Raw genomic sequence first — 24,330 nt, 5'->3', positions numbered from 1 at the left:
CTGGATTAACGGTCAGGCGCTCTACCAACTGAACCATCTAGCGCTTACATGTATGTTGGTGGCATGGTTAATTTGTTAATTTCTAGTAAACGTTTCTTTGCTCGCTCCAATAGTGGACTAACCTGAGCAGCCAAGTCTAGTAGCCTGGCTCTTACATGGACAGCTTTCAATGGTATAGGTTGATCAGCATTAGAGAGAAGACCAGGCGTAATCTTTGTTAGAGGATTCTCTACACTTTTCACATCGCTGAGATCTATGAGTTAAACAGGAATAAGATCATTGTTAAAACATGATAGTTGGTTTAGAAACGACCTTAAATGTTACACGTTATTGATCTCTGGCCAGCTTGTGTAATTTGCAAGTCACTGTTATTCAAATACTCACATAATCATGTTAATATCCCTTTATGAATTATTGGCTGTAAAGAATTTTGTATGGCCGCCTGCAAACAATCATCAAAGAAATATTACAGGATGCGACCCTGAACTTCACCATAACAAGTTATGATTATCTTAAAAATTCTCGCTGAAATCAAACAAATGCAAAAGAAATATAGTACAATCAAATATACCAATGGGAGTTGATAGCGCTTCTGTAATGTTATCCACATCAACGTCTTCTTCGACATCTTTAGCGCCCTCATTGTCACACACAGGTAAGGTTGTCGGTTTATCATCGGGTAATGAAAACTCAATCAAGAAACGAAGTCGCTGTTGATTTGTGTTGTACACAACATATTCATCGTCCTGTCATATAAAAGGAAGAACCATTGTGGACAGGAATAGTATAATAAGTAAAAGGAAGAACCATTGTGGACAGGAATAGTATAATAAGTAAAAGGAAACTCTAGTGACAGGAATAGTATAATAAGTAAAAGGAAACCCTAGTGACAGGAATAGTATAATAAGTAAAAGGAAACCCTAGTGACAGGAATAGTATAATAAGTAAAAGGAAACCCTAGTGACAGGAATAGTATAATAAGTAAAAGGAAACCCTAGTGACAGGAATAGTATAATAAGTAAAAGGAAACCCTAGTGACAGGAATAGTATAATAAGTAAAAGGAAACCCTAGTGACAGGAATAGTATAATAAGTAAAAGGAAACCCTAGTGACAGGAATAGTATAATAAGTAAAAGGAAACCCTAGTGACAGGAATAGTATAATAAGTAAAAGGAAACCCTAGTGACAGGAATAGTATAATAAGTAAAAGGAAACCCTAGTAACAGGAATAGTATAATAAGTAAAAGGAAACCCTAGTGACAGGAATAGTATAATAAGTAAAAGGAAACCCTAGTGACAGGAATGGTATAATAAGTAAAAGGAAACCCTAGTGACAGGAATAGTATAATAAGTAAAAGGAAACCCTAGTGACAGGAATAGTATAATAAGTAAAAGGAAACCCTAGTGACAGGAATAGTATAATAAGTAAAAGGAAACCCTAGTGACAGGAATAGTATAATAAGTAAAAGGAAACCCTAGTGACAGGAATGGTATAATAAGTAAAAGGAAACCCTAGTGACAAGAATAGTATAATAAGTAAAAGGAAACCCTAGTGACAGGAATAGTATAATAAGTAAAAGGAAACCCTAGTGACAGGAATAGTATAATAAGTAAAAGGAAACCCTAGTGACAGGAATAGTATAATAAGTAAAAGGAAACCCTAGTGACAGGAATAGTATAATAAGTAAAAGGAAACCCTAGTGACAGGAATAGTATAATAAGTAAAAGGAAACCCTAGTGACAGGAATAGTATAATAAGTAAAAGGAAACCCTAGTTACAGGAATAGTATAATAAGTAAAAGGAAACCCTAGTGACAGGAATAGTATAATAAGTAAAAGGAAACCCTAGTGACAGGAATAGTATAATACGTAAAAGGAAACCCTAGTGACAGGAAATAGAATAAGTAGAAATAGCACTTATAGTCAAGTACCTGAAACCACCTCGAGTGTTCCTCCTGTAACCAAATTTATGGGTCAAAAACCATTTTGTGTTAACTTCACAAATAACTTGGAACAATCTTCCTCTTGTCATTAGGGAATCTGTTTATCTCTATTTAACAAAGCTCTTAAAGGCAGTGGACACTATTGGTAACTACTCAAAATAATAATTTGCATAAAACCTTACTTGGTAACGAGTAATGGGGGGGAGGTTGGTAGTATAAAACATTGTGAGAAACGGCTCCCTCTGAAGTGGAGTAGTTTTCGAGAAAGAATTAATTTTAAGTTTCGAGACCTCATTAGTTTAGAATTTGAGGTCTCAAAATCAAGCATCTGAAAGCACACAACTGCATGTGACAAGAGTGTTTTTTCTTTCATAGTTATCTCGCAACTCCGACGACCAATCGAGCTCAAATTTTCACAGGTTGGTTATTTTATGCATATGTTGAGATACAGCAAGAGAGATGACTGGTCTTTGACATTTACCAATAGTGTCCACTGGCTTTAAGACTCACTTATATCCATTTTAATTTTACATTAATTTCACTTTAAATTGATCTTGATGGAGTAATATCTTATAAATTTTAAAAGTTGAAATTCTAAGGAGTAGCATTTTATTCCAACTCTAAGAACAAAAACTAACTCCTCGATTCAACTCCTCACACATTGACATGAGTCTTTTAAAACTCCAATGAATAATACCTTAAAGTCTGAATGGTTGGTGCCATTGTGCTTGACGCCATGTACACTGTGGAATCCATCAGGTGGCTTCAGGAGATCTTTCTGATAGACCGTTGTGTCATGACAGCTTCCTAGTGCTACTTGGTTTACTGCCATGAGTCGAGTTCCTGTAGTTTGGCTAGTGTGTGAGTACTTGGCACTTGTACTGTAACAACAACAACATTCATTTAAAAGGTGGAAACAGTTAGTTATTGATAAACACAATGTAGACATAGATTGCTAATGTTATGTTTGTCTGGTTTTGTCTTTGGTTAGTTTCCTCATGAAAACATTCTCCTTTGGATCTTGGCTAGGAGGTCACTGGTAGGTAAGACGTCTATGTTTTGGTTATAATATAAGTGTAATTGTCTCTAAAGGTCTTGTGTATCATACAGGTAATGTGTCGAGGCAGGTCATTCCATAATGTAGTGGTCCTTGGAAAAAATGAATTCTTGAATGAAGGCAGTTGATGATGTTGAATTGGTTGTTGTTCCCCCTTTTTTTTGGCTGAAGATAGTCTCTTGGTTGTTAGTTTAATTTATGATGAATCTCATGGTGCTAGGGGTCAGAGGTTAAATGTCACACCATACTTAATTCTCTATAACCATAATTATTATTATTGATGGTTTATTATTGATGGTTTATTAAAATTGAACTTGTAGCCAAAGCATAAATTGTGAACATATACATGCTATACAGTAAACTATTTTTAAAATAAACATTAGGGAATGATCAAATGATAATATTGTGCACTGGGTTACCTTAATAGCCATTGGAAAATTATGGGTCCAAACTTGGAATGGTGTTTGTTTACTTAAAGAGCAATGATTACATACACATAGGGTTTTCCAAAGGCAAGCCACTGCAGGCCTCAGCTTACTTGGACCTTGCTTCCATCAGCAAACTTTAATATTTGTTGCTGTTCATTCCGGTACCCTATTATTTTATGGATTGTGCAAGGAAATAAATATTCAGTCCAAAAACACGTCCTCTGCGTGAAATACAGAGCATCATACAACAAATAGTCATACAAATGACAGTTGGACTGTTAGTCAGTGGGTAGTTGGTTTAATTTTAATTTCAAAGTTAAATAGTAGTTTTCTTTACCCAAAGCTATCAGCAAAATAAATTCCACTTCCCAGCATTCCAGCATCGGTCCTCTCACCTCCAAAATCATCCACAACTACCTTAGGTAGAACAAGACCCCTGTTTGAAAACAAATAAATCAAATTAAACTTGGCTCATCATCATCATCATCATCATCATCATCATCATCATCATCATCATCATTATCATCGTTATCATCATCATCATCATCAAAATCAAGGCTGCAGTTTGTCCACCTATTGGTCAAAGCCCCTCTCATAAAACATCCATTTGCCTCTCTCTCTCTCTCTCTCTCTCTCTCTTATATAGCCACTCTGGTCCAAGAAGCCATGCCCATGTGTGCTGCTACATGTCATTTATGTCCCATCCGTGGGATGAAGCATTTAGGGTGAAGTGTCTCGCTCAATGACCCACCGTGACCAGGACTCCAACTCCAACTCTGACAACACCGGGGCTAGAGTCTGGGGTATTAGACCACTCTGTCACATCACTTGGAGTAAAATGAGATCATTTACATGTATTAACAAATATACGGATAACTAACTTACCGAGACAGAATACCAACAAAGTTAGCTGGTCTTGATGCATGGAACAGCAGTTGACTATTATGAAGCTTAGTGTTGTAGCTAGTCAACTCCAGAGGGCGGGTCACAGCAAAAATGTTCAAAATCTTAACTGGCCAGATCTTCCTATGGGGAGGGAAATCAATTTCAAAATGAGAATACTGAAAGTTATTGGAAGATTTTTAACAATAATTGAGTTATTTTCAAGAAACCATTTATCACATGCAATCCAATTAGGGCAGACAAAACATTACAACTGCATAGCAGCCAACTTCCAAATACTAAGATTATGATGAAAAGGTTCGCTATAATGTGTGAGGGTTAAATCATTTTGGAGAAAAACTAAACTAAAAGTTGGCCTACAAGAGGTTTCAAATATTAATGTGTTTAAGTCAAGGCCCTGGTCAGCAGAAAAAAGCAACTGTAAATTTGACACATTTTAGTTTTAGAAGTTAAGAATAGTTTATTAACTTTGCAGTCAGGGAGTGTTCTCTAAAGTCTGAATGGTAGGAGCGTTCTAAACAAAACGGTTAAGTATTCAAGGTCATTTTTGTTCCTGAAGTTTTGCACAATGCTACATGCTCAGCATTCTGGTGCTTTTCTGGATTGCTAGCATGTTCCATATGCCTATAGGAACATAAGGTATTGCACAGAATGTGCCCAATGTTGGAGAAGCTTCCAATGAGTGAACTTTCCTGCAAAGTAAAAGCCAAAGACTAACCCTTGTGTAGAGAGTATTAAGTTCTTAATGTCGTTGCATTCAGGATGATTGACAGGAAGGCAACTGATGTGACACCGCAGGGCTCTATACTTGGACTGTACACTGCTTCGCTTCGACCAGTTGGTTGTCTCACTCACACTTACAATGTCTTTAATAAGCTATAGAGAAACATTCAATAAAAAATTAAAACTAAAATTACACTTCTTATTAACCATCAAAAACAAAGTAACAAAAGCATTTAAAGTATTCGAAATGCCACAAATCTGAGATTTTTGTTGTTGGTAGGCAAAGTCTTTTTAAGTTTAGATTGTCTTTTGGTTTCGATTAAACTTCCTTCTCAAAATTGTCTGGCCAAGAGGTAAACTTTCAGCGCCCATAATTTACAGCTTGGTTTTATGCTTCTCATGATGACGTAATAACCGCATATGTCCTCACTTGTATTATCAGGTGGAGAGTAGCAATTAATGGTAATTTGTATTACCTGGCAGAGGTCTTGCTTCTTAGCGATTACACTCTTTGTCTTGAAGTCTTCTTTATGATGTATCTTGTGTGGTATCTGACTGTAGAATTCCTGACTCAGTTCTTGAATGTCTGACTCAGATCCACTCTCATCATCAGTGTCCTCAGCATCCAGTGCTTTCTTGATTTGTAGAAGAATGCTCTCTGCTTTAGTCACCTGTTACATAAATTAATATAATTTTAATAATGCAGGGGATAAGGTCTTGAAAATGTTGATGTCAACTGCTGGAATTGCAGAGGTTTGCACACATTAATTCAAGCATTTTAAGAAACCAATGACTGACTGTACCTACATGTAATGATATGTGACAAGTAAGTTAGATGAACATTGGAAAATAGACAGCCAGCTAAATGAGAACATTTGAACCAAACTTTGAGAATGTTTCTTTAAACTCTTTTCTGAGCCTCTATCTCTTCCAACAGAAAGATTGATATGTGGTTTACGACAGTGTTTTCCCTGGCTGACAAACAGAGAGACCTAGAAAACATTCAAATTGATGACTGAAGCAAATTTTATGCAACCTGCCCACTGACAATGGTACAGTCCTACAGCAACTGTGCGATAATTCCATCTAAACATATCCAAAATACGACTTCTTGAAACATAGAAGTCAAGAAAAAGGCTCATAACATGAAAATAACATTTCAAATAGTATGTATTTCCTTTATGTCATATCTTCACACCAAGGTGGTAATATTGTCAAAAAGTGAACAAGTTGGTCACTGAAAGTAGCAAGGTGGAATTCCTCACAATTGAATAGGCAATGGTATAAGTAAAACTATATAACAAAATACTTGAATTAAACTTTTCATACTGCAAATCAAACCCATTAGAATTACAACAGACTTCTCTACTCTAAGCTATAATTGTCTACATTTCTTTTCTCCCTTGATGTCACTGACGAACCTTTTCAGCAGACAGAGTCTTGATGTCTACCGCTAAGACATCTTCTAGTTCACCTATGACCTCCTTCCATAAACCTTCCACAAGTGAAGCAACTTCTGGGCTCATCTCTCCGTCACAATCTCCTGAAATTGCTAGTTGATTCTAAATAAAAAATAAGTAAGAACAAATGTGGTTTAGGCTTAAGTCTACCTCTAAATAGCCAAATGGGGTCACTCTCTTCCCTTTTTCAGTTGAGCTTAAAATAAGCATATTTTTGGATGAGCATGAAATAGAACAGGGGGGAAAACCTTCATCCTCCAGTTGATAAGCCTTGCTTGATCTACATGTACCAATATCAATGAATCAGGCATTTTCAGCCTCTTTGTGGTTTTCAAAATATTCAAAGGCTCTGGAAGATCAAAATGCAGCCAAAAAACTAAACCCGGACTGTGATGTTCTTAAATTGAAAAAACTGAACTCATCTCAAAAGTGGTGTCCATGGTACCCAAGGACAGGCTTAGAGGATAGTGTATCTTCACTCACTTTATTGCTTTTGAAAATCTCCGCACTTTTTGTGCGGTTTTAGCAATAGCCATAGGGCACTTGCATGGCAAGATTGCCATTCTTGTAAAAGAAAATAAGTAAAAAACAAAACAAAACCAACAATATTTGTTTTAGTAGGTGCCTCCCCAAGGCCCCCCCCCCCCCCAGCAACATACATCTTGATAAGAATGAAATCTTAAATCACCTGTCTGTATCGTGGAGATCCAATCCATCTTGATGCTGGCCTCTTACTCCTTTTCATTTTGAGACGCTGGTTATAAAGAAAGCTATATAACTCCACTGCAGACTCACTTGACTCACAATACATGACTTCTCGAATGCCGGAATCCTCATTCTATATAAAAAAAAACATTGACATAGATTATGTCTTAATCTCAACAATGATACGGCCGAGTGGTATAGTTCACCAGATCCAAGCTTTGGTGTTGTCAGCATTAGAGTTTGGGTTCGATACCCAGTCATGACACTTGTGCCCTTACAGTTACCTAAAATATGTTAACACTCTGGGAAACACCAACACACTTGAGTTTTTTGCCTATTACATGTATTAGCTGCCACCCTTCCGTAGCAATATTTTTAACCACACTTTTCAAACCCAACTGGGACATGATCCCAGCAGAGAGGGAGAACATTTGTTTCTGGGATTAAGAAGACACATGCTGAGAGAGGTTCAGGTAGGTTCAGGACCCCCCCAGCCACCTGGCTATGGTCTTATGGACCTCATGGGCGTGTTGCATTAAAGCTACCTACCATCACATCATGTAGATCCCCTCTATGGATGAACACCCTGAATCTATACTTCAATTCATCGTTGTAAATTTCTGTTGAAGTTCCATCAAACACATCATCAGGAATGACATGTAACTCAAGCTGGTAGAAAGATCTCTCTTGGCTTCGGACTTCTTTCTTCTGGAAACAACATAAATTACAGTGGTATAACCATTTTCACTTGGTTGGGGGGGGGGGGGAGCGAGCTGTGTAAAGACATCATCTAAGAAGGCTAGTTAATGTATCAAGCCATTTATTTTTGCATATTTTTGTTTCATTTTTTGAGGGGGAGGGGGAGGGTGTCTGAGGAAGGGGTCTGCCAACCCTGATCTCACTGGTTAATGACAAATAAAGCAAAAGTGCAAGTATTAATTTAAACTGTTTTGCACATTTTGGCCAAAACAAGACATACTCCATTCCACTGTAATTGTTTGTCTGTAGAATTATTCTAATTGTCAGAGAGCATAGTCTTGATTAAGAAGTTAGATATCTAATTGTATAAAATTATTTGGATGTAAATTACTTCATATTTAATTTACCTCAAAAAGAACACTTTTAGCCACTTCATAGTTGTCCTCAAGGAAAGCTGGCGAATTGATGTTTCCCCACTGCCAGACCCTAAGCAATAAATTGAAAATCAGCATCAATAAATATCTTAATAAAATAAGTAGGATTTGAAACTTTGCATGGTGAAAGAATGACTAAGAGAGGTTTGCAGTAACACCATGTGAATATTTCTTTTATTAGTGTTAGTAACCTTTTTTTCAGAGCCAACACAATTAAAAATAGATTTTCACATGATGTTACTGCAAAACTCTCTTAGTTAAATCAAATAATTTGTTTTATTTAAACAAGTTTGGTTAAGTGTTAATCAAAGACAAGCATACTCACTTGAACTTGTTGATGTTGAAAAAGGATATTTTGACCGGCTTCTTTGTTTCATGATGCATCTTGGTTGCTGTTGATTGATGAAATAAAACCAGTAACAAAGATTAGAAAAGCCAAACTGATGAGATACAACTTTGACAGTTCGACCAAACAAAATTCTCAAGTATTCAACAGATATCAGTTGTTACAGTATTTAAGATAATAATTTGGAGCAGTGTTTCTCACTTGTGATTTTGCCTGAGCCAAACTGCATGTTTGCAGTAGTGCCAACCAATAGGAAGTCATCTTTGTCCAGCAAGCGTCCCTCCTCTACACATTTCTCTATAAAGCTGACTCCAACAATGGGAACCCCTTGCTTCTGGGCAGTGCGGCCTTTATAAGAGTCAGCTGTCTTGGCTCCATTGCTGGCAACTAAGAAGGATGTCTGCAAAGACAATAAGATTGTGGGAAAAGGTTCAGCTTTAAATACAGTCAATGCAATGCGTACAAAGTAATAAGAAGTTTCCATCCCCCTTTCCTTAACAAATTATAATTTATCCATTTAATAATAATTTATTCATTTATATTGCGCCCATTCCATATAATGTACACAGGTGCATCAACAAATAATTGTAAAAATATGAGTATATTTAATCTGTAAACGACTGTTTCTTAATCTCAGCACAAAGTATATTTTATAGTCCTACTTTTGTTTGGTTTTCCTCCCACGAAACTAATCAAACTGGCATTTCTTCATCATTTTCTCTCCACATGTATCATTCAACCTATGATGGGTCAGAGTCGTTGTGGGTCCCCTTAAGCTCTTCACAAGAGCTCAATAAGATATTACCCTAATCTTACCTTCTTGGTGAGGATATATGAGATGACTCCTCCATTATCAGTGACTGCCTTCCTGAGTTGTTGTTTTTTCTTATAAGGGAATTGAGTACAGTCTAAATCCAGAACAAACTGATGCTGACTGAACAAACCCATCTGCAAAAAAAAAATCATAAATGAAGCGCAGAAAATTACCCATGGTTGTCTAAATTTTCCTGTGCACCCACAGAACCCTTCAGTGACTTCTTCTTCTAGCTGAATCAATATCTGTTCTTGGCGTTGACTTCAAAACCACATTTAATGACATCAGCAAGGTCATTAGTTGCGATAACGTAACCCTCATCCTGATGGTGAAGCTACGCCGTCGGGAGGAGGGTTACGTTATCGCAACTACATGTACTATGGCTACAACTATTGGACGACCTATACCTCAATGCATATCTGTAGCTACAACTATTGGACGACCTATACCTCAGCGCATATCTGTAGCTACAACTATTGGACGACCTATACCTCAACGCATATCTGTAGCTACAACTATTGGACGACCTATACCTCAACGCATATCTGTAGCTACAACTATTGGACGACCTATACCTCAACGCATCCCTGTAGCTACAACTATTGGACGACCTATACCTCAATGCATATGTGTAGCTACAACTATTGGACGACCTATACCTCAATGCATATCTGTAGCCGCCAATTCAGACATGGCCTTAGTATTGTAAGTATACACGTCAAAAAGTAGGTGGCGGTAATAAACCCAGCCACTACCTCGAACAATGGTCGAGTGTTTGCAATCAGCGAGCTCGATTGGCAGAATTAAATTAGCAACAATTGCCCAATTCATTATAACTAATTAATCGATGTGGATGTTGTTTTGATGCATGCTGTTCATTTTTTATTGTTACACACATGTTTTGATTGGGCCAATACTGATTTTTACTGTTTATTAATATTAGATTAGAGTTTTTTTTATCAGGATATTAAAGAAGTCTGCACCAAAATTAATGTGGTTAAGTTGACACACTATTACGACATTTTTTATACATGAATCATGATCTGATATAGTTGCGATTATAACGTAACCCTCCTCCCCCCCAACCATGCCGACGACCGCCAGGCCTCCGGCTACGACGTCGGCAGGAGATTACGTTATCGCAACTAGATCTGCACCATATAATTACACGGCATCATCAAGGCATTGATTTAGCCCTATATAGGACTCTTTCTCTGTACACAGGAACAGAGTCCTAACTATTGAGGCCCGTTTCTGGGGCGGAAAAATTTCACAGCTTCATAACTTAAATCTTACCTGCAACAAGCCACTAATTTTCTCACAGTGTTGTCTGTTGCCGTGCGTACGCGTATACATTCGCGTGCAAGACGCATGATGCAAGACGCATTCTCATGAATTCTTGGTCACCATTATCTTGACTGCACAGCGTAAACACGCAAACGCAAACGCAATATTTGCGCGTCGTGCGTCTTGCATACACACGGCACTGTGAGAGTACGAAAACAAAATTGAATTTCTTAACGTTGGGAGCTGCATTATTTCATGAAAATGACGGATTTATATGAAGAATATATGGCGATCAAAACCCACCGCAGAAAAATATTTGCTGCCATGGGGGATGGAGTGTGAATCTGTTGAAATTAGTGGCTTGTTGCAGGTAAGATTTGAGTTATGAAGCTGTGAAAATTTTCCGCCCCAGAAATGGACCCTGATATCCAGGACGTCACTGTAGTACAAAACGAAAGTGTTAGGCCGTCTGCCCAGGGCTAGGCATTGACTCAAGAAGTCAAGCAAGGGCAAGGCCAAGGCAAGGCCAAGGCAAGGGCAAGCATTTTCCTTACCTTGCATGTCTCTCACTGACACTGACAGGCACAGTGACAGTCCAACAGCCAAAGCCAAGTTTGTGTACAAGTCAGAACTACAACAGGGAATAGTTCAAACTAGTGGGAGCAGGAAGCACAATGCTGAAAAGCTAGGGTTTGGGTATTAAAAAGTAAAACTCTTGTGGTATATTTTAGACATTACGTTACGCCTGTTATTTGTGTTGATCCGTAATTAGAACTAGACAAGTTTAGCCTTAGTTAGGCAACACAAGTAGTTTGTTCAAATTTATATATTTAAATTAGTTGATTAAGTAATTAAATAAACTTTTTGTTACAAAAAAAAGAGTTTACAAATAAAATCAAAGTTAATCACTAACATTCACTACAAAAGTAGAAGGGAAGTATTTTTGAGATTCTGTGGCGGTATCAAACACCACAGCAGACTGAATGAAGTTTAAATTTTTGTTTTAAAGACCGCGTTTTGGTTAGGGCGCCCTCTTTGTCATGTTTGCTAGTTTGGCACCCAGTCCTAAAAGAATGCATAAAATTGCGATCGTGTGTCTTTTCCTCATAGAGTTGCATATAATTCTTAACCCTTTTTTCACAGGCACAGACTGTTTATTAAATGCATTTCTTCTCAACAACTTCTCAGGGAAGTTAGCGAGGTGTGTCGACATTTAACTCAATTTCTACTGAAAAAATGTCAGCAACTTTGTGATTTTTGATGATCTGTTGCATTTCCTGAAAGGTAATATATCTACTTTACTGTTATTCTATATTTGGTCCAATCTGCTGATGTTTCTTGAGATAAATTAACTGTGTAAATATTGCTTATTTCATTTTTTAGTTTTACCTATTTTTTCTATTTGGTTCAGTTTCCCTGTTTAGCTGTTTTTAGTGTTTAGCTCAATAGACCTAATGCAAATGACGTCATTTCAGTAGGGCGCCCTCACCTAGAGGTCAAAAGGAGGTTGTCCATTGGCCGAGGAGGTTGTTCATTAGGGACTTTTGGTTTCGACGACGGATGGTTCTGCGACGGTAAAGATGACATTTGGCGTCATCTGCGCATGCGTCGGCTTTGAGGACGGTCGTCCCTCAATTTCTACGACAGTATTTGGGATGAATCTTCGTTGTGCTGAAGTGAAAACGACAACGTTTATCTGAACAACCGTCGCAGAACCATCCGTCGTAATAATATAAAACATGGACTATGTGAGATTAGAACCAGTTTTAGGAGTGTAAAATTTGAGAAACTTTGCACAATGTAAAAAAACAAATTAACATCAAACAAAAAAAGAGAAATTCCTAAACACTTAAATAATGTAAATAAATATCCAAGTAGAATGCAAATTAAAATTAAGTGACCAAATCTATAAAGAGAAAAGAAAAAATCCATCAAAAATATGTAAATAAACAATTTAATGAGTAAATAAACAAATAACTAAATAAATAAATAGAAAAATACAAAAATAGTTTAGATGCTTCACATCTGGGATGAGTGGTGTAGCTCGTTGCCGGACCTTTCATGGCAGTTACAGGTCACATGGCTTCTGATGATTTGCAACCTGAACAATAGGGAGATTGCCAACATAGGGCTGGATAGTAGAAAGCTCAGTTGGTTGAGCGATGGCACATAAACCCAAAGATATTTAATAGTAAAGTGAAAGTCTTTCACAATTGATTCTGTATTCCAATCTCTCACGTTAAATGGAGGAAAGAACTGTTATTTAATATAATTTGTTTACTAAACGCCCCCTTTTTGGTGTGCACTTAAAAGTAACCAGCATTATAAAAATGAACAAGTACAGGGATTTTGACTAGACTAGAACTATAAGATTTAATCTACTATCGTCTCTACAAACCTTTTATTCACAGTAATAATGAAGTCAAGCCTATTGGAAGATGTTTGCCTGTCATGATTGTGCGCCTACAGATCTTTTTGAAGCAGGACCTCGTCTAAGTTAGGCTTGACACAAAATAACATAACAATTCAAATTTATAAGGCGCTAATTCATCAAGGTCATAGCACTTGAGAAAGAAATTAACATTGAAAAAGGCGAGTCTTTCGTACTACCGTTGCAGATTTCCTTATGACAGTAGTCAGATTGTTCCAGACCATTTGCTCGAGCTACACTGAAAGCTTTTTGACCTAGAAATTTGATGCAAGTGATGTAAAGTGTGGACCGAAGAAATCGTGAAAAGTGTAATGTAACAGTATAAAGTGGAAATATAACAAGGTGTAGTTTTGTATTAAGCATTTAAAAACAAGAACGGGAGCAATTTTAAAATGAATTTGTTCTGAAACTCTTTGTACTCTCAGTGAACTCTAAATTGTTTCAGAAAATTCACGCTGTAAAGTGATTTTTGACTAGATGCAGGCATTCCTACACCTTACAAAATTTTCCCAACAAATTTACAAAACAATTTATCCTGTCCACTTGTTTAGGTTGCTGTTTGATTAATGTAAGGCTATATTTCCTTACATGTAATTAAAAATCCTCTTGGGCAACCAGTAGCACATGTACATGTACATGTAGTTAATGAGCCTTCTACAATTAGTGGCATTTATTCTAACCCTCCATCCTCCCGTCATGCCTGTGTATTGGGAGAATAGTGGTTTAGGTGATAACAAAAATACAGCAAGTTTGCCAATTCACTTTAAAATCATTTTGTAATTAAAGTGGAGGAATTTTTTTTTCTGAATTGCTTTCATTTAATTTTATGGAGAGTTCTGCAGTTAAATCGCAATGTATTTAATTTTAATCATCAATTTCATTCTGCTGGGTCAGATGGCGGTTTAGTTTATTGACAGTTTTGTATCTTTGGCTGGTAGTTTATCAAATGCCTCTATCATGCTTTGGGAATCTTTTATTTGTTAAATGTCTTCCAATTTATTTGTACACTGTATGAAATGTTTTGTGCTTGAATGAGTTGCAGATATCATTGTAGTCATCTGTAGGAAACAGTGGGGAGCTATTTTGAACACTGTGATGACTCCCCTTTAGCTGTCAAACACATTATCTAAATTTTATTGTGTACAATTAAAAGAAACTTCATTGTTTTTAGAATGTACACAGGAGTATAATGTTTCATACTAACAAGACAGAGGGCTCCATTTGCATCAAAATTGCTACGGATTTGTTAATTTGAGTTTGTTCTATACTGCGCTTTAACTAAAGCTTGTGTCTCAGAGCATTTTTTTATGGTTTCTTAAAGACTTATGAGATCCATTCACATGGGACCTTGTAGGGTTTTACAAAGTGATGCAGCACAATCCATAGAGCTAATCATGCCAAAAACAGCTGGGCAAAACCCCTTCTCTTTCCTAGAAGTCAAGAACGAACATGGAACCTACATGGTAAAGAGCAGGACTTGAACCCACACTCTGCTGATCAGAACCACAGAGCTCGACTCTGGTGCGCTATATTGCTCTGCCACAACACGCTCACAATGCAATATGAATTTGATGAGTTTTTTTGAAATCATAGTGAGAAAAGAGATTATGATGAATAATATGAATAAGGAATGATACAATTTATCAATTAATCCTCTGGAATATAACTGTCTTTGAAAACGATGCTTGTTTCTATTATAGACTGTAAAATACAGGATTGAAACATGAGGCTGTTACACCTATTTGAATTGGGAATTAATGCCTTAGAACCAACACTTTAGAAATGTTTAGTCATCGAATGCATTTGCAGATAGAGTGCCTCAAATTTGTGTATATTGACATAAACCAGAAAGGTGTTCCACTTCATCTTCACCTACACATGTACCCCTCATAGGGCTGAGTGGTCCCTAAGGCTGCAATGCTTGCTCTAGTTTGCTCTGTTTTCGGACATGTTTCATTCCCAGACTTCCATCCTAGCTGTTTCTTTTCTTCCTCATCGCATTCTACCCCCACTTTCTTTATTTGAAGAACACTTTTCAAGGAATAGCAGTATCTTATTTCTCTCTTGTTTGCACTCACATACCTTGGCAATCACCTACCTTACTTTGAAAGATCATGTAAGAAGTTCACTCAATTTGATAATGTTAATTCTCTTACAAGTTTGCTCCTTTCTGAATGATTGATGTAAAGAAATACAACATTTATAAAAGCCAAAAAAAATATTTTGCTTTTATTTAATGCTGTCTTTTAAACAATGTGAGCATCAAGCTTTAAAGGCAGAAGAAATAAGAACAAACTTTTCCCTTTTTGAAATTCAATTGGCTTGCATGTTCAAGATAATGTACATATATCCAACCACTTTATAAATTTGTGTGTTATAAGTTATCAGTTATAAATAAGTGTGTGCAAGACTCTTTAACCATGTTGCTTATAAATCATGCACGCACAATTTGAGAACAAAGGCTATGTAGTAATTTGCTGCCTTGGTAAACAAAAACCATTTTGTGTTTGGGCACGGTCTGCTGTTTTTAATAATTTAGTACACCTTGCAATAACAAAGAACTCTAGCTGGGAGTCTAAAACAAATTCTTGTGAATGTCATGTATTTGTGAATAATATTATGTGCATAATTTCAAACAAAGATACTGACAAAACAGGGAGGTGGGGATAGATAGCCCAGTTGGTAGAGTGCCGGCTCATTAATTTGGAGACCTGCAGGTTCCATTCCTGACTCTTTGTTCCATCCAAAATTCCTTGGTTAAGTAATATAAATTGTCTATTCTGGATTTTAAATACAGAACAAGATACAGTATGTTTCATGGAAATAATGTCACAAAAAAACTTGAAAAGGCACAGAGGGAAACCTAAACAGTTTTGCATCCATTAAAATAAACCAAACTATAGATGGATCAGTAGTGGAATTATTTTTTTTATGGGCAAATATTCATTGTTTGGGTATACTGCATGCACAGGAATCTATACAGCTAGGTTTTTGTGATGCATTTGTCATGATTACAAAAACATTTAATACACATAATTATTAGTTTTCCTTTTCATACTTGTTTATGATTTATACATCATTTTAAACTGGCATCAAGGTGCTTAGACCTTTCCTCAGACCATACTTTCCTCAAATAATATTGAGTTTATTCCTGAAGAAAAAGAGAACATGTGGATGTCAAATGCAAAAATATTTAAGATTTGTTTTAACAATCTGAATCACATTGTTGCATTATACAATATCAAATTGGTTTAGTTAAGAGTTCTGTGCATAAGATTTTATAAAACTAAAATTTTGTTGGTCAATGCTTTATCAAATATGTCTGCAAAATTATGTCATAAATTTCAAGGTCCTAAATATTTTTCTCACTATAAACAAACAATGTGACAAGTAACCAGAAAATATACCTTACTTAAGTATTTCCATCAAACCTACCATGATGTACACATAATACTATATGGATGCATTTCCTAATGATCTGATAAAGCATTGTCATGGTAACAGAGGTTCTTGTAGAAACACCAGACGTCCAATATTTTATACCTGTAGTGTTTGGCAGCGCTAATAATAGCCCACAATTACTTTTATATTAAGGGTTTATTTCACCCAAGTTTACGGATACGGTCATCCAGTTGCCATGACATCCGTATAATTACATCGATAAAGACAGAATAACCGGATGATTTGAAAGACCCTTTATTGTGTAAACAGTGGAGTCAGAGGATGACATCTTGGAGCAATGTGTACGTATACTGCCAAGTGATGTACTAGAATCATACTGTAAATTGTGATGAATTAGTACCTCCATTGGATTGATTGTCTCTATGCAGCATTTGAACATGAAGCTGTAAAGGCTGACACACACATGACCTTCAGTGACTATGTACATGTAGCTTTGAAAAAGGAATCTTTGAAGCAAGACAATGACACAGGAATTGTTTGTCTTGTCTGGGTTAATTTATTGCTGAGTTCTGCATGTTAAACTGTTTATATCTAAATGTATGGAACAATCAAGGAAAACCATCTTGAATTTATCAAGTCGGCAGAAATGTATTGAGTTAGCAGAGAGCAGTTAATTGGAAGTGGTTAGATATTTAAGTGCAATTGTGATATTCATTCAAGAGGTAGGCCATGTGGATCTTTGTAGTTTAGTGATGTTCAGTATAGATTTGATGTTTGGCAAGGGAGTGGTCAACACCTGTTGTTTAACAAGTAGATAGTAAAGTGGTAGTGTCGACTAAAATAATATCAATTGTCAACTATGGAAAAAGCGTTCATTAAAACTACCAGCATTTTTTTGTTAATATTTTATCAAACCAATAATTTAATGAATCAATAATCTGCTTGAATAATCAGTGGGCAGTACACAACACATCTTGTTGCTACTGTAAGGGGCAGGTTTGTTGGTAATGCGTTTCATCACTTTGTACTGATATAGCTTTTTTAGTTTGGGGAAAGTATGTTCGTAGATGGATAAAGGGGTTGGGTTAAGTGCGTGTTTAAATAATACAATGTACAGGGCTACAGAGTGCTGGTTGCAAGTTCTCCTGATTTATGTTCATTTAAAGAACACAACAAAATTGAAAGACAAAATAATTGCACCATGTTATGTTAGGATTTAATTAATTTAATCAGAAAGACTATAAAACCACAAATGTTATGCGCACATTTATAAAGCATAAACACCATTAAATACAATGTTCATTGTGTGTCACGGAATCAACATCAGCATCATCCTGCTGATGAAGACCAAAGTGTCGGTCCAAATGTCAGGTATGAAATTTTTGTTAGTGTTGTGATCAAAGGTTTACCTAAATTGTATCTTACTATCAACACAAATGAACATTCACGCTAACATTATCATATTTAATTTAGTATTTTTCCTATTTTGTTTATTCTATTACAGAGAGAAAATGACAAGATGAGCCAACCCTTGCAGTAGAGAACATCAAAACCATGTTTTCAGTTCGGATCGTGACAGTCAACTACTATCAGGGTCAGCCAATCAGGGACCTCGATGTTGCTTTCTCTGATTTCCGAGGGTCAGAGGTCAAGCAGGTTCCAGTTCTCCGTATATTTGGAGCAACTCCAGCTGGTATGATGTCAAAGAATTAACATAAATGCACTTTTATGTTTAGGTTTTCATTTCATCTATAATCTCCTTTCTTAATAACATTCCAAAGATCCATATGAATACTGTTGAGACTAATTAAGTGTTCTTCTTTTCTAATTCAAGGGCAAAAGACATGTTTGCACATCCATGGTGTGTTCCCATACATCTACATTGGGTGTACTCCTCAAGACTTCACTACTGACAGGGAACTTCTTCAGTTTGCCACCAGTCTAGATCTTGCATTACAGGTGTCTATGGGAAAAGCGTCTGGTAACACACATCATGTGTTCAAAGCCATATGTGTACAAGCAGTGTAAGTTGAAGGAAGATTTGATCCCTTTCTTTAGTGCTAGTTTGACAAGGAGGTTCAAGGTCAAGGGGAAGTAAATAAGTTATTACATCAGTCTGCCTGTTGGAAGATTTAATGAGGGAACAAAGAGTAGCGACAAGGTGTTAAAGAGCCATATATGTAAAACTGGCAGGGTCATGACCTTGCAATAAAGCACCTCGGATTGGTCCATTATCCCACGGCCACGACCCTGCAAGGTTTAAAACCGCTGTTTAAACGTTTCTCAATTTGTTTATATCGCAACACATGGCCACGTGATCCTCTCAACCAATGGGTAAGCCATCCCAAGTGTTTATGAATATAATATAAATTATAGAGCAAGCCGATTTTCAGTTTGTTTTAAATCTTTCTTTGAGATAACCTCTCAATCTGCTAAACTACATACAATTCCTAAAATATGACAGCCTTTGTAGACAGTTGTTATAAATAAATACCTAAAGAAGTGTTTTTGTTTACTTCACAGGCCGATGTATGGATATCACAGTAGATCCAGGAGGTTTCTCAAAGTTTATTTCTATAACCCATTCATGGTAAAAAGGTAAGTAATTACATTTCTTCATAAATATTAATTCTGTTCATGTTTTATGAAGATAAAACTTGAAAGAAGTTAAGTTATAAGCCAGCCATGATTTTATGAGAGGAACAAGTATTAACCCTCCTGCTGTCTGACTATTCAATTTCATCCACAGTCATTTTGATGATTGACAAACTACTATGTGTAAATCTCTTTTAAGTAGAGTTGGTTCTGAGAAGAACTGGTGGATGACAACTCAATGTTTCGATCAGTATGTTCTGATTGTCTTTAAGAGGTGGCTGGATGCTGCTTAAGTATTGCTTTGGAGATTAACTGGTAGTTGGGCGGCTACTCGAAAGAGATGTACACATGTTGCTATCGCAATCCTCGCTTGAACCTGCAAAATATCATGTGTTGAATGCATCTACTCAATCGGTCAAACCACCTATTGTCTGACCATTCAGTATCATCCACTGGGTTTGGAATGATATAAAAAAATGTCATTCTGAAAAATGTATGCAATGTATAAGTTTTACATATAAATCGGCTAACATGTGTGTTATGTACCATGTAATTGGTTTGAAAGGGTTGATCAACTAATTGGAAAATGTTACCACAGTAGGAAAGTTTTAAGATGACATATTGCATTTAGATCCCAGACAATGAAATATTGACTTGAATTAATTGACAGGGCTGTGGAGCTGTTGCAGAGTGGTGCTGTTATGAACAAAGTATTCCAACCTCATGAAGCTCACATTCCATACATCCTGCAAGTAAGACTCCTTTTGTTTTTAATCACTTATTATTGACCCTTAAGGTATTAGTCTATAAGCTACTCATATATTGTAGTGGTTTGAAGCTCGCACAAATGTTCTAAATTTGAAGTATACTGTATATCTAGTCAAACTGGGATACAGTTGTTTGGTCAAAATAGTGTACTGTACCTCACATTATGAAATCCATATTTTTCATCCAAGAATGTGTCTTGTGTTCCACTTGTCTTGCACCTGCGATGCCTCAACACATTTTGGATCAACGGAATCCATGAATAAGATTGGTAATATGAACTTAGTCCCCAGCCTGTATTTGTCCTAAATAATGGTCTTTACTGAAGAGAATTTTCATTTCTCATTGACAGTTCTTGATCGATTACAATCTCTTTGGGATGAATTTGATTCATCTAGCCGCAGTCAAGTTCCGTTGCGGTCAAGAACAAAGTGGTAAGTTGGAATCCCATCATGTCTGAGTGATTCTCCTACATCATTTAATGTCCTTGAAAAAAAGTCCAGCTTTCTCCAGAAGAAAATCAGAGCATACCAAACGTCGAGTTGAAACCAATGGTTCTTTTCAGAACCACCCCAACTCATTCAGAGATAGTCATTACATGGTGTTACCACAAACCTTCCATAATGTCCTTGATGATGCAGTGTCATTTATGAACATCTTGGGAGCAAATAATAAGTAATTCTGTTTGGTTTATGATCCGAAGTGGATAGTGAAGTTCGCTCACAAGATACACAGCCAATCAGCATCGGGTCTGCCCAGTCTAGTCACTCTATCAGCTCACAAAAATGGAACAAGGACAACATGACAAGGTATGTATCACAGTTTGCAAAAGATGTACTTCAATTGTTTGACCCTTTCCACCAATGTAGACGCAGCTCCTGTCTGCCACACTCGCCATTTTGGTGAGTGGAAACACACCGTCTCCTAAAATGTACATTATTTTTGATGACACACTGGAACATTGACTCTCAAGATGGAGCAACTAAGGCTACTGTGGTGATGATGTAAGGTGAATTTGGGTCAGTAGATGAATATCCCAGATGTCAATAATCTAGTCAATGAAATGACATTGGTTAATTACAATCCCATACTTACATTGTAGATAAATGAACACTAGGATCTGCTTGTGTTTCATGATGTAAACATACTGAAAATATCTCCTTCAAGTTATCAAGTATGGTTGAAGCTTTCCAATTTATATGCCTGCAAACTTGAAATGACTTTCATGTTTTTTGTCCTCATTTTGTTGAAGTGCTTTACTACTTGATGCTGACATTCAGAGGCAGAGTGTCTGTGAACTAGAGGTGGATGCTGTTGCCACGGATATCTTAAATCGTCATGAATTACAAGGTAATTATTGTTTAGTTGTTTTGTTTGTATATGCAAAATGTTTGAAAGGTGAAAAAACAAATGCGTTTTGTTCTTGTTTGGTTTTGTTTTTAGGAAATACTGAAATGAACCCTGGACTCCTTGCTATTTATAATGAAGAGAGGGAAAGGAGAGAGGTCAAAGGTCAACTAGATGTCCTCCATCCACCATCATCACCAGGTTAGGTTTGGAATTAACAGTCAAAGTGCTTCCTTTAATGGCATCAATGCTATGATCCTCATCTTAAGATTCTAAAAAGACCTACAACTCAAAAGTTCAGCTTAATTTGAAATGTACTTTTAAGAAAGAGAAAACAAATTAAAAGAAATTCAAAGATTGTTTTGACCTACCTAAGCCAAGTACTGTACATCCCAAAATTGTTTCAATTGCTTATACTTTTGATAAGATGTTATACACTTTGCCAGAAATTAATTTGTTTAATCAACATATTTGACATATGACGTTACTTTTTTGACAGAACGAGGGTTGATAGAGGACACAGACAGTGAACTGCATGGCAAGACCAGACTAAGTGACATCATTGACAAGCAACTCAGTGAATTGTAAGTACAGGTACCAGACTGTGCAGATGTTCTCACAAATGTGTCACAAATTGAAAGATAAATTCAAAGATGGTTCATTGAAACTGCAGTGGGTTTAGCGGTGCACCATCACATGTTCATAATGACTCAATGATGTGAAAGGGCACTTGTGAGGGCAGAGATGGTTCTTGTGATTGACTTAGTTTAGAAATGATTTTTGGGGTTGAACAAAGAACTTACTAGAGTGGGATTTGAACCAACGACCTCCGGATTACATGCCGGCACTCTACCAACTGAGCTATCTAGCCCTATGTTGGCGGTTCCCTATTTTTTCAATATCTTTGTTCCGGGGTGCAAGTCAGAAGCCATACAACCGTTAATTGCCGTGTAGCCAGGGATCACACCCAAAAAAGTCGCATCCCCTTAAGGGGATCCCCTGGCTGCCGCTTCCCAGGTTGTATCGTAATTTGTTCAACCCCAAAAATCATTTCAAAATTTACCCAGTCAGTTTCCCTTGTGGTTTATAGTGATTTAGTTTAGTGCGCATATTTGGCAGTACACTCACAAGGGAGCTGAAATTGTTTATGAAATAAATGGCCCAGTGGGCAGGGTTAGTAATGTTGGAGAACCATAAGCATCACTGAAAGATGGGTCTGTGCATTATAACAAAAGCCATTATTAAATTATTATCATATACTATAGGCTTGCGATACTTTTGACTGGTTTATTTTTGACTGAATGAGCTGTGTGCTGAGTTGTGGTATTCAATGTTTGTTTATTAGGAGAGCAATGGTTGGAGAAGATGAAGAAGACAAAGACGAAGATGATAGTGAGCTTCATGACACCATGGCAGAGCCATTACTGACTGCTAGTCAAATCATTCAACATGATTCCCAATATGCAGGTATGATGATTGTACAGTCTCCTAACATCTCCCAGTTTCAACTAGTTTCAACGTCTCTTAGTTTTAACTAGAGCAAACTAGATGAAATGTTGGGGCCAATATTAAGAATTTACTCTGAGGCAGTTTAGTTAATAATGAAAAGTCCCTTTGATCCCATATGCAGGGATGGGATGAGATTGTTCAGACTTTTGGCTGAATTCAGACTTTTTATGTCGGCCTGGTGAAGAAAATCAGACATTATTTTTTCCCACAAATAAAGCAATCCTGCTCATTGGTCTACTTCTCTAGTGCTTTGGATACTGTTTCCAAAAGCTCCTTGGAATCTATAACCCCAGGGGGTTACCAAATGTTAGAAACGGCATTATTTCAACATACCTTTGAATTTGTTTCCAAGTTTCAGACTTTTTCGTTAGTAATGACTCTCACCCCTGCATATGTGAAAGTAGTACACGTAGTACCGGCCGCCTTCCTTTTTATGAACATTATATTAATACCCTCACAGACTTGGCAGTTTGGCTAAGGTGTGGCCTTAATCATAATTTTTTTTAGTTGCCTACTTTTCTATTTGGTTGTCAAATTGTCAAGTCTGGGTTCGTTTGTTTTAATTTCTGTTCAGGAGATGAGAGTTCCGTTGTGACACCAGAAGATTCGCAGCCAATCATTGATGAGGAATTAGTACAGTCACTGGTTGAAGCATCTCAGCACAGCGGTCAATTCTCTCAAATGGCAGGTAAGATTACTCCGACCCTGTGCAAGTAGTTTAACTTCTGTGAATACCTTATGTACGATTTCAAAATGTGATTGATAAACAGTCTATTTTGACGAGTGTCACCAGTGTCTATGACCTGTTTAGTCTTAATTCCTATGAGGTCAAAGTCAGAGTCTTGAAGTAATTAATTTGATCCAAGTAGAGAGAATTTGACTAAGTTGAATCTTAGTTAAAAATGTTTGTGTAGACTGTTCGGCAGGAACTTGAATATTGTGACATGATGCTCTCTGAAAACATCTTACGCTGCCAGGGCTTGATTTCACAAAGCAATAAAATCCATCGTAAGACAATTTATCAGTATCACAATAGTGATTTGTATTGTGACATCACACTTTACTTAGCAACAGCGATTTATTTTTAAGTAAGATCAATCTCAGCTCTATGTGAAATCAGCCCCTGTACCTTCACTCATACATAAATTCCATTTGAACAATAATCAGCAATTCTGAGTACTTGAATGTGTTTGTTTTTTATCAGATGAAGATGGAGAGTTGGTTCAGCTTCTTGTAGACTTAGCTCAAGGTAAAGAGACTGCTGAAGATGGAAGTATTCTCTCTAGTCAGCAGACGGAGGATGGAAAGGAAGGATGTGTAGATGAGGATGTGAAGGAATCCTTAGAGATGTCTCAGGCTTGGGATGGAGACGATGATGATGATGAGACACCTACTCAACAAAGGTACACCAAGACAATCAATGGATAAATTGCCTCAATAGCACCCCACACTACTGACATCACTTCTGTTAAAATAACCAGC

The 24,330-nt window shown here is 36.8% G+C and overlaps 2 protein-coding genes across 5 annotated transcripts in view; one reads left to right on the top strand and one right to left on the bottom strand.

The window, feature by feature from the left end:
• The window catches only part of LOC117296451 (protein mono-ADP-ribosyltransferase PARP4-like), a 32,728-nt gene extending 21,206 nt beyond the window's left edge, over window positions 1–11,522 (bottom strand). For 2 of the 3 annotated variants that reach the window (XM_033779393.1, XM_033779395.1), the window contains exons 1-15: window positions 11,354–11,522; window positions 9,515–9,646; window positions 8,900–9,098; window positions 8,678–8,744; window positions 8,326–8,404; window positions 7,769–7,927; window positions 7,203–7,352; window positions 6,476–6,616; window positions 5,531–5,725; window positions 5,050–5,207; window positions 4,314–4,454; window positions 3,766–3,864; window positions 2,641–2,824; window positions 572–746; window positions 123–253 (exon numbers count right to left, since the gene is read on the bottom strand). In XM_033779393.1, coding sequence (XP_033635284.1) covers window positions 123–253; window positions 572–746; window positions 2,641–2,824; window positions 3,766–3,864; window positions 4,314–4,454; window positions 5,050–5,207; window positions 5,531–5,725; window positions 6,476–6,616; window positions 7,203–7,352; window positions 7,769–7,927; window positions 8,326–8,404; window positions 8,678–8,744; window positions 8,900–9,098; window positions 9,515–9,646 — 2,010 coding nt within the window. In that variant the 5' untranslated portion in view covers window positions 11,354–11,522. The remainder of the gene's footprint in view (window positions 1–122; window positions 254–571; window positions 747–2,640; window positions 2,825–3,765; window positions 3,865–4,313; window positions 4,455–5,049; window positions 5,208–5,530; window positions 5,726–6,475; window positions 6,617–7,202; window positions 7,353–7,768; window positions 7,928–8,325; window positions 8,405–8,677; window positions 8,745–8,899; window positions 9,099–9,514; window positions 9,647–11,353) is intronic. The other variant, XM_033779394.1, reaches the window with a different exon arrangement.
• Window positions 11,523–11,980: 458 nt separating this feature from the next.
• The window catches only part of LOC117296986 (DNA polymerase zeta catalytic subunit-like), a 36,936-nt gene continuing 24,586 nt past the window's right edge, over window positions 11,981–24,330 (top strand). The window contains exons 1-13 of one of the 2 annotated variants that reach the window (XM_033780093.1): window positions 11,981–12,083; window positions 18,137–18,325; window positions 18,467–18,656; window positions 19,156–19,230; window positions 19,898–19,979; window positions 20,345–20,426; window positions 20,696–20,801; window positions 21,245–21,342; window positions 21,436–21,540; window positions 21,839–21,923; window positions 22,685–22,806; window positions 23,423–23,536; window positions 24,053–24,251. In XM_033780093.1, coding sequence (XP_033635984.1) covers window positions 18,187–18,325; window positions 18,467–18,656; window positions 19,156–19,230; window positions 19,898–19,979; window positions 20,345–20,426; window positions 20,696–20,801; window positions 21,245–21,342; window positions 21,436–21,540; window positions 21,839–21,923; window positions 22,685–22,806; window positions 23,423–23,536; window positions 24,053–24,251 — 1,397 coding nt within the window. In that variant the 5' untranslated portion in view covers window positions 11,981–12,083; window positions 18,137–18,186. Of the gene's footprint in view, window positions 12,084–18,136; window positions 18,326–18,466; window positions 18,657–19,155; window positions 19,231–19,897; window positions 19,980–20,344; window positions 20,427–20,695; window positions 20,802–21,244; window positions 21,343–21,435; window positions 21,541–21,838; window positions 21,924–22,684; window positions 22,807–23,422; window positions 23,537–24,052; window positions 24,252–24,330 lie in introns of those variants that run through there. The other variant, XM_033780094.1, reaches the window with a different exon arrangement.

The sequence above is a fragment of the Asterias rubens genome, chromosome 11 (genome assembly GCF_902459465.1).
Source record: "Asterias rubens chromosome 11, eAstRub1.3, whole genome shotgun sequence".
Lineage (NCBI taxonomy): Eukaryota > Metazoa > Echinodermata > Asteroidea > Forcipulatida > Asteriidae > Asterias > Asterias rubens.
The sequence above is the reverse complement of the archived record's forward strand: the minus strand, read 5'-3'. Positions and strand labels throughout refer to the sequence as shown.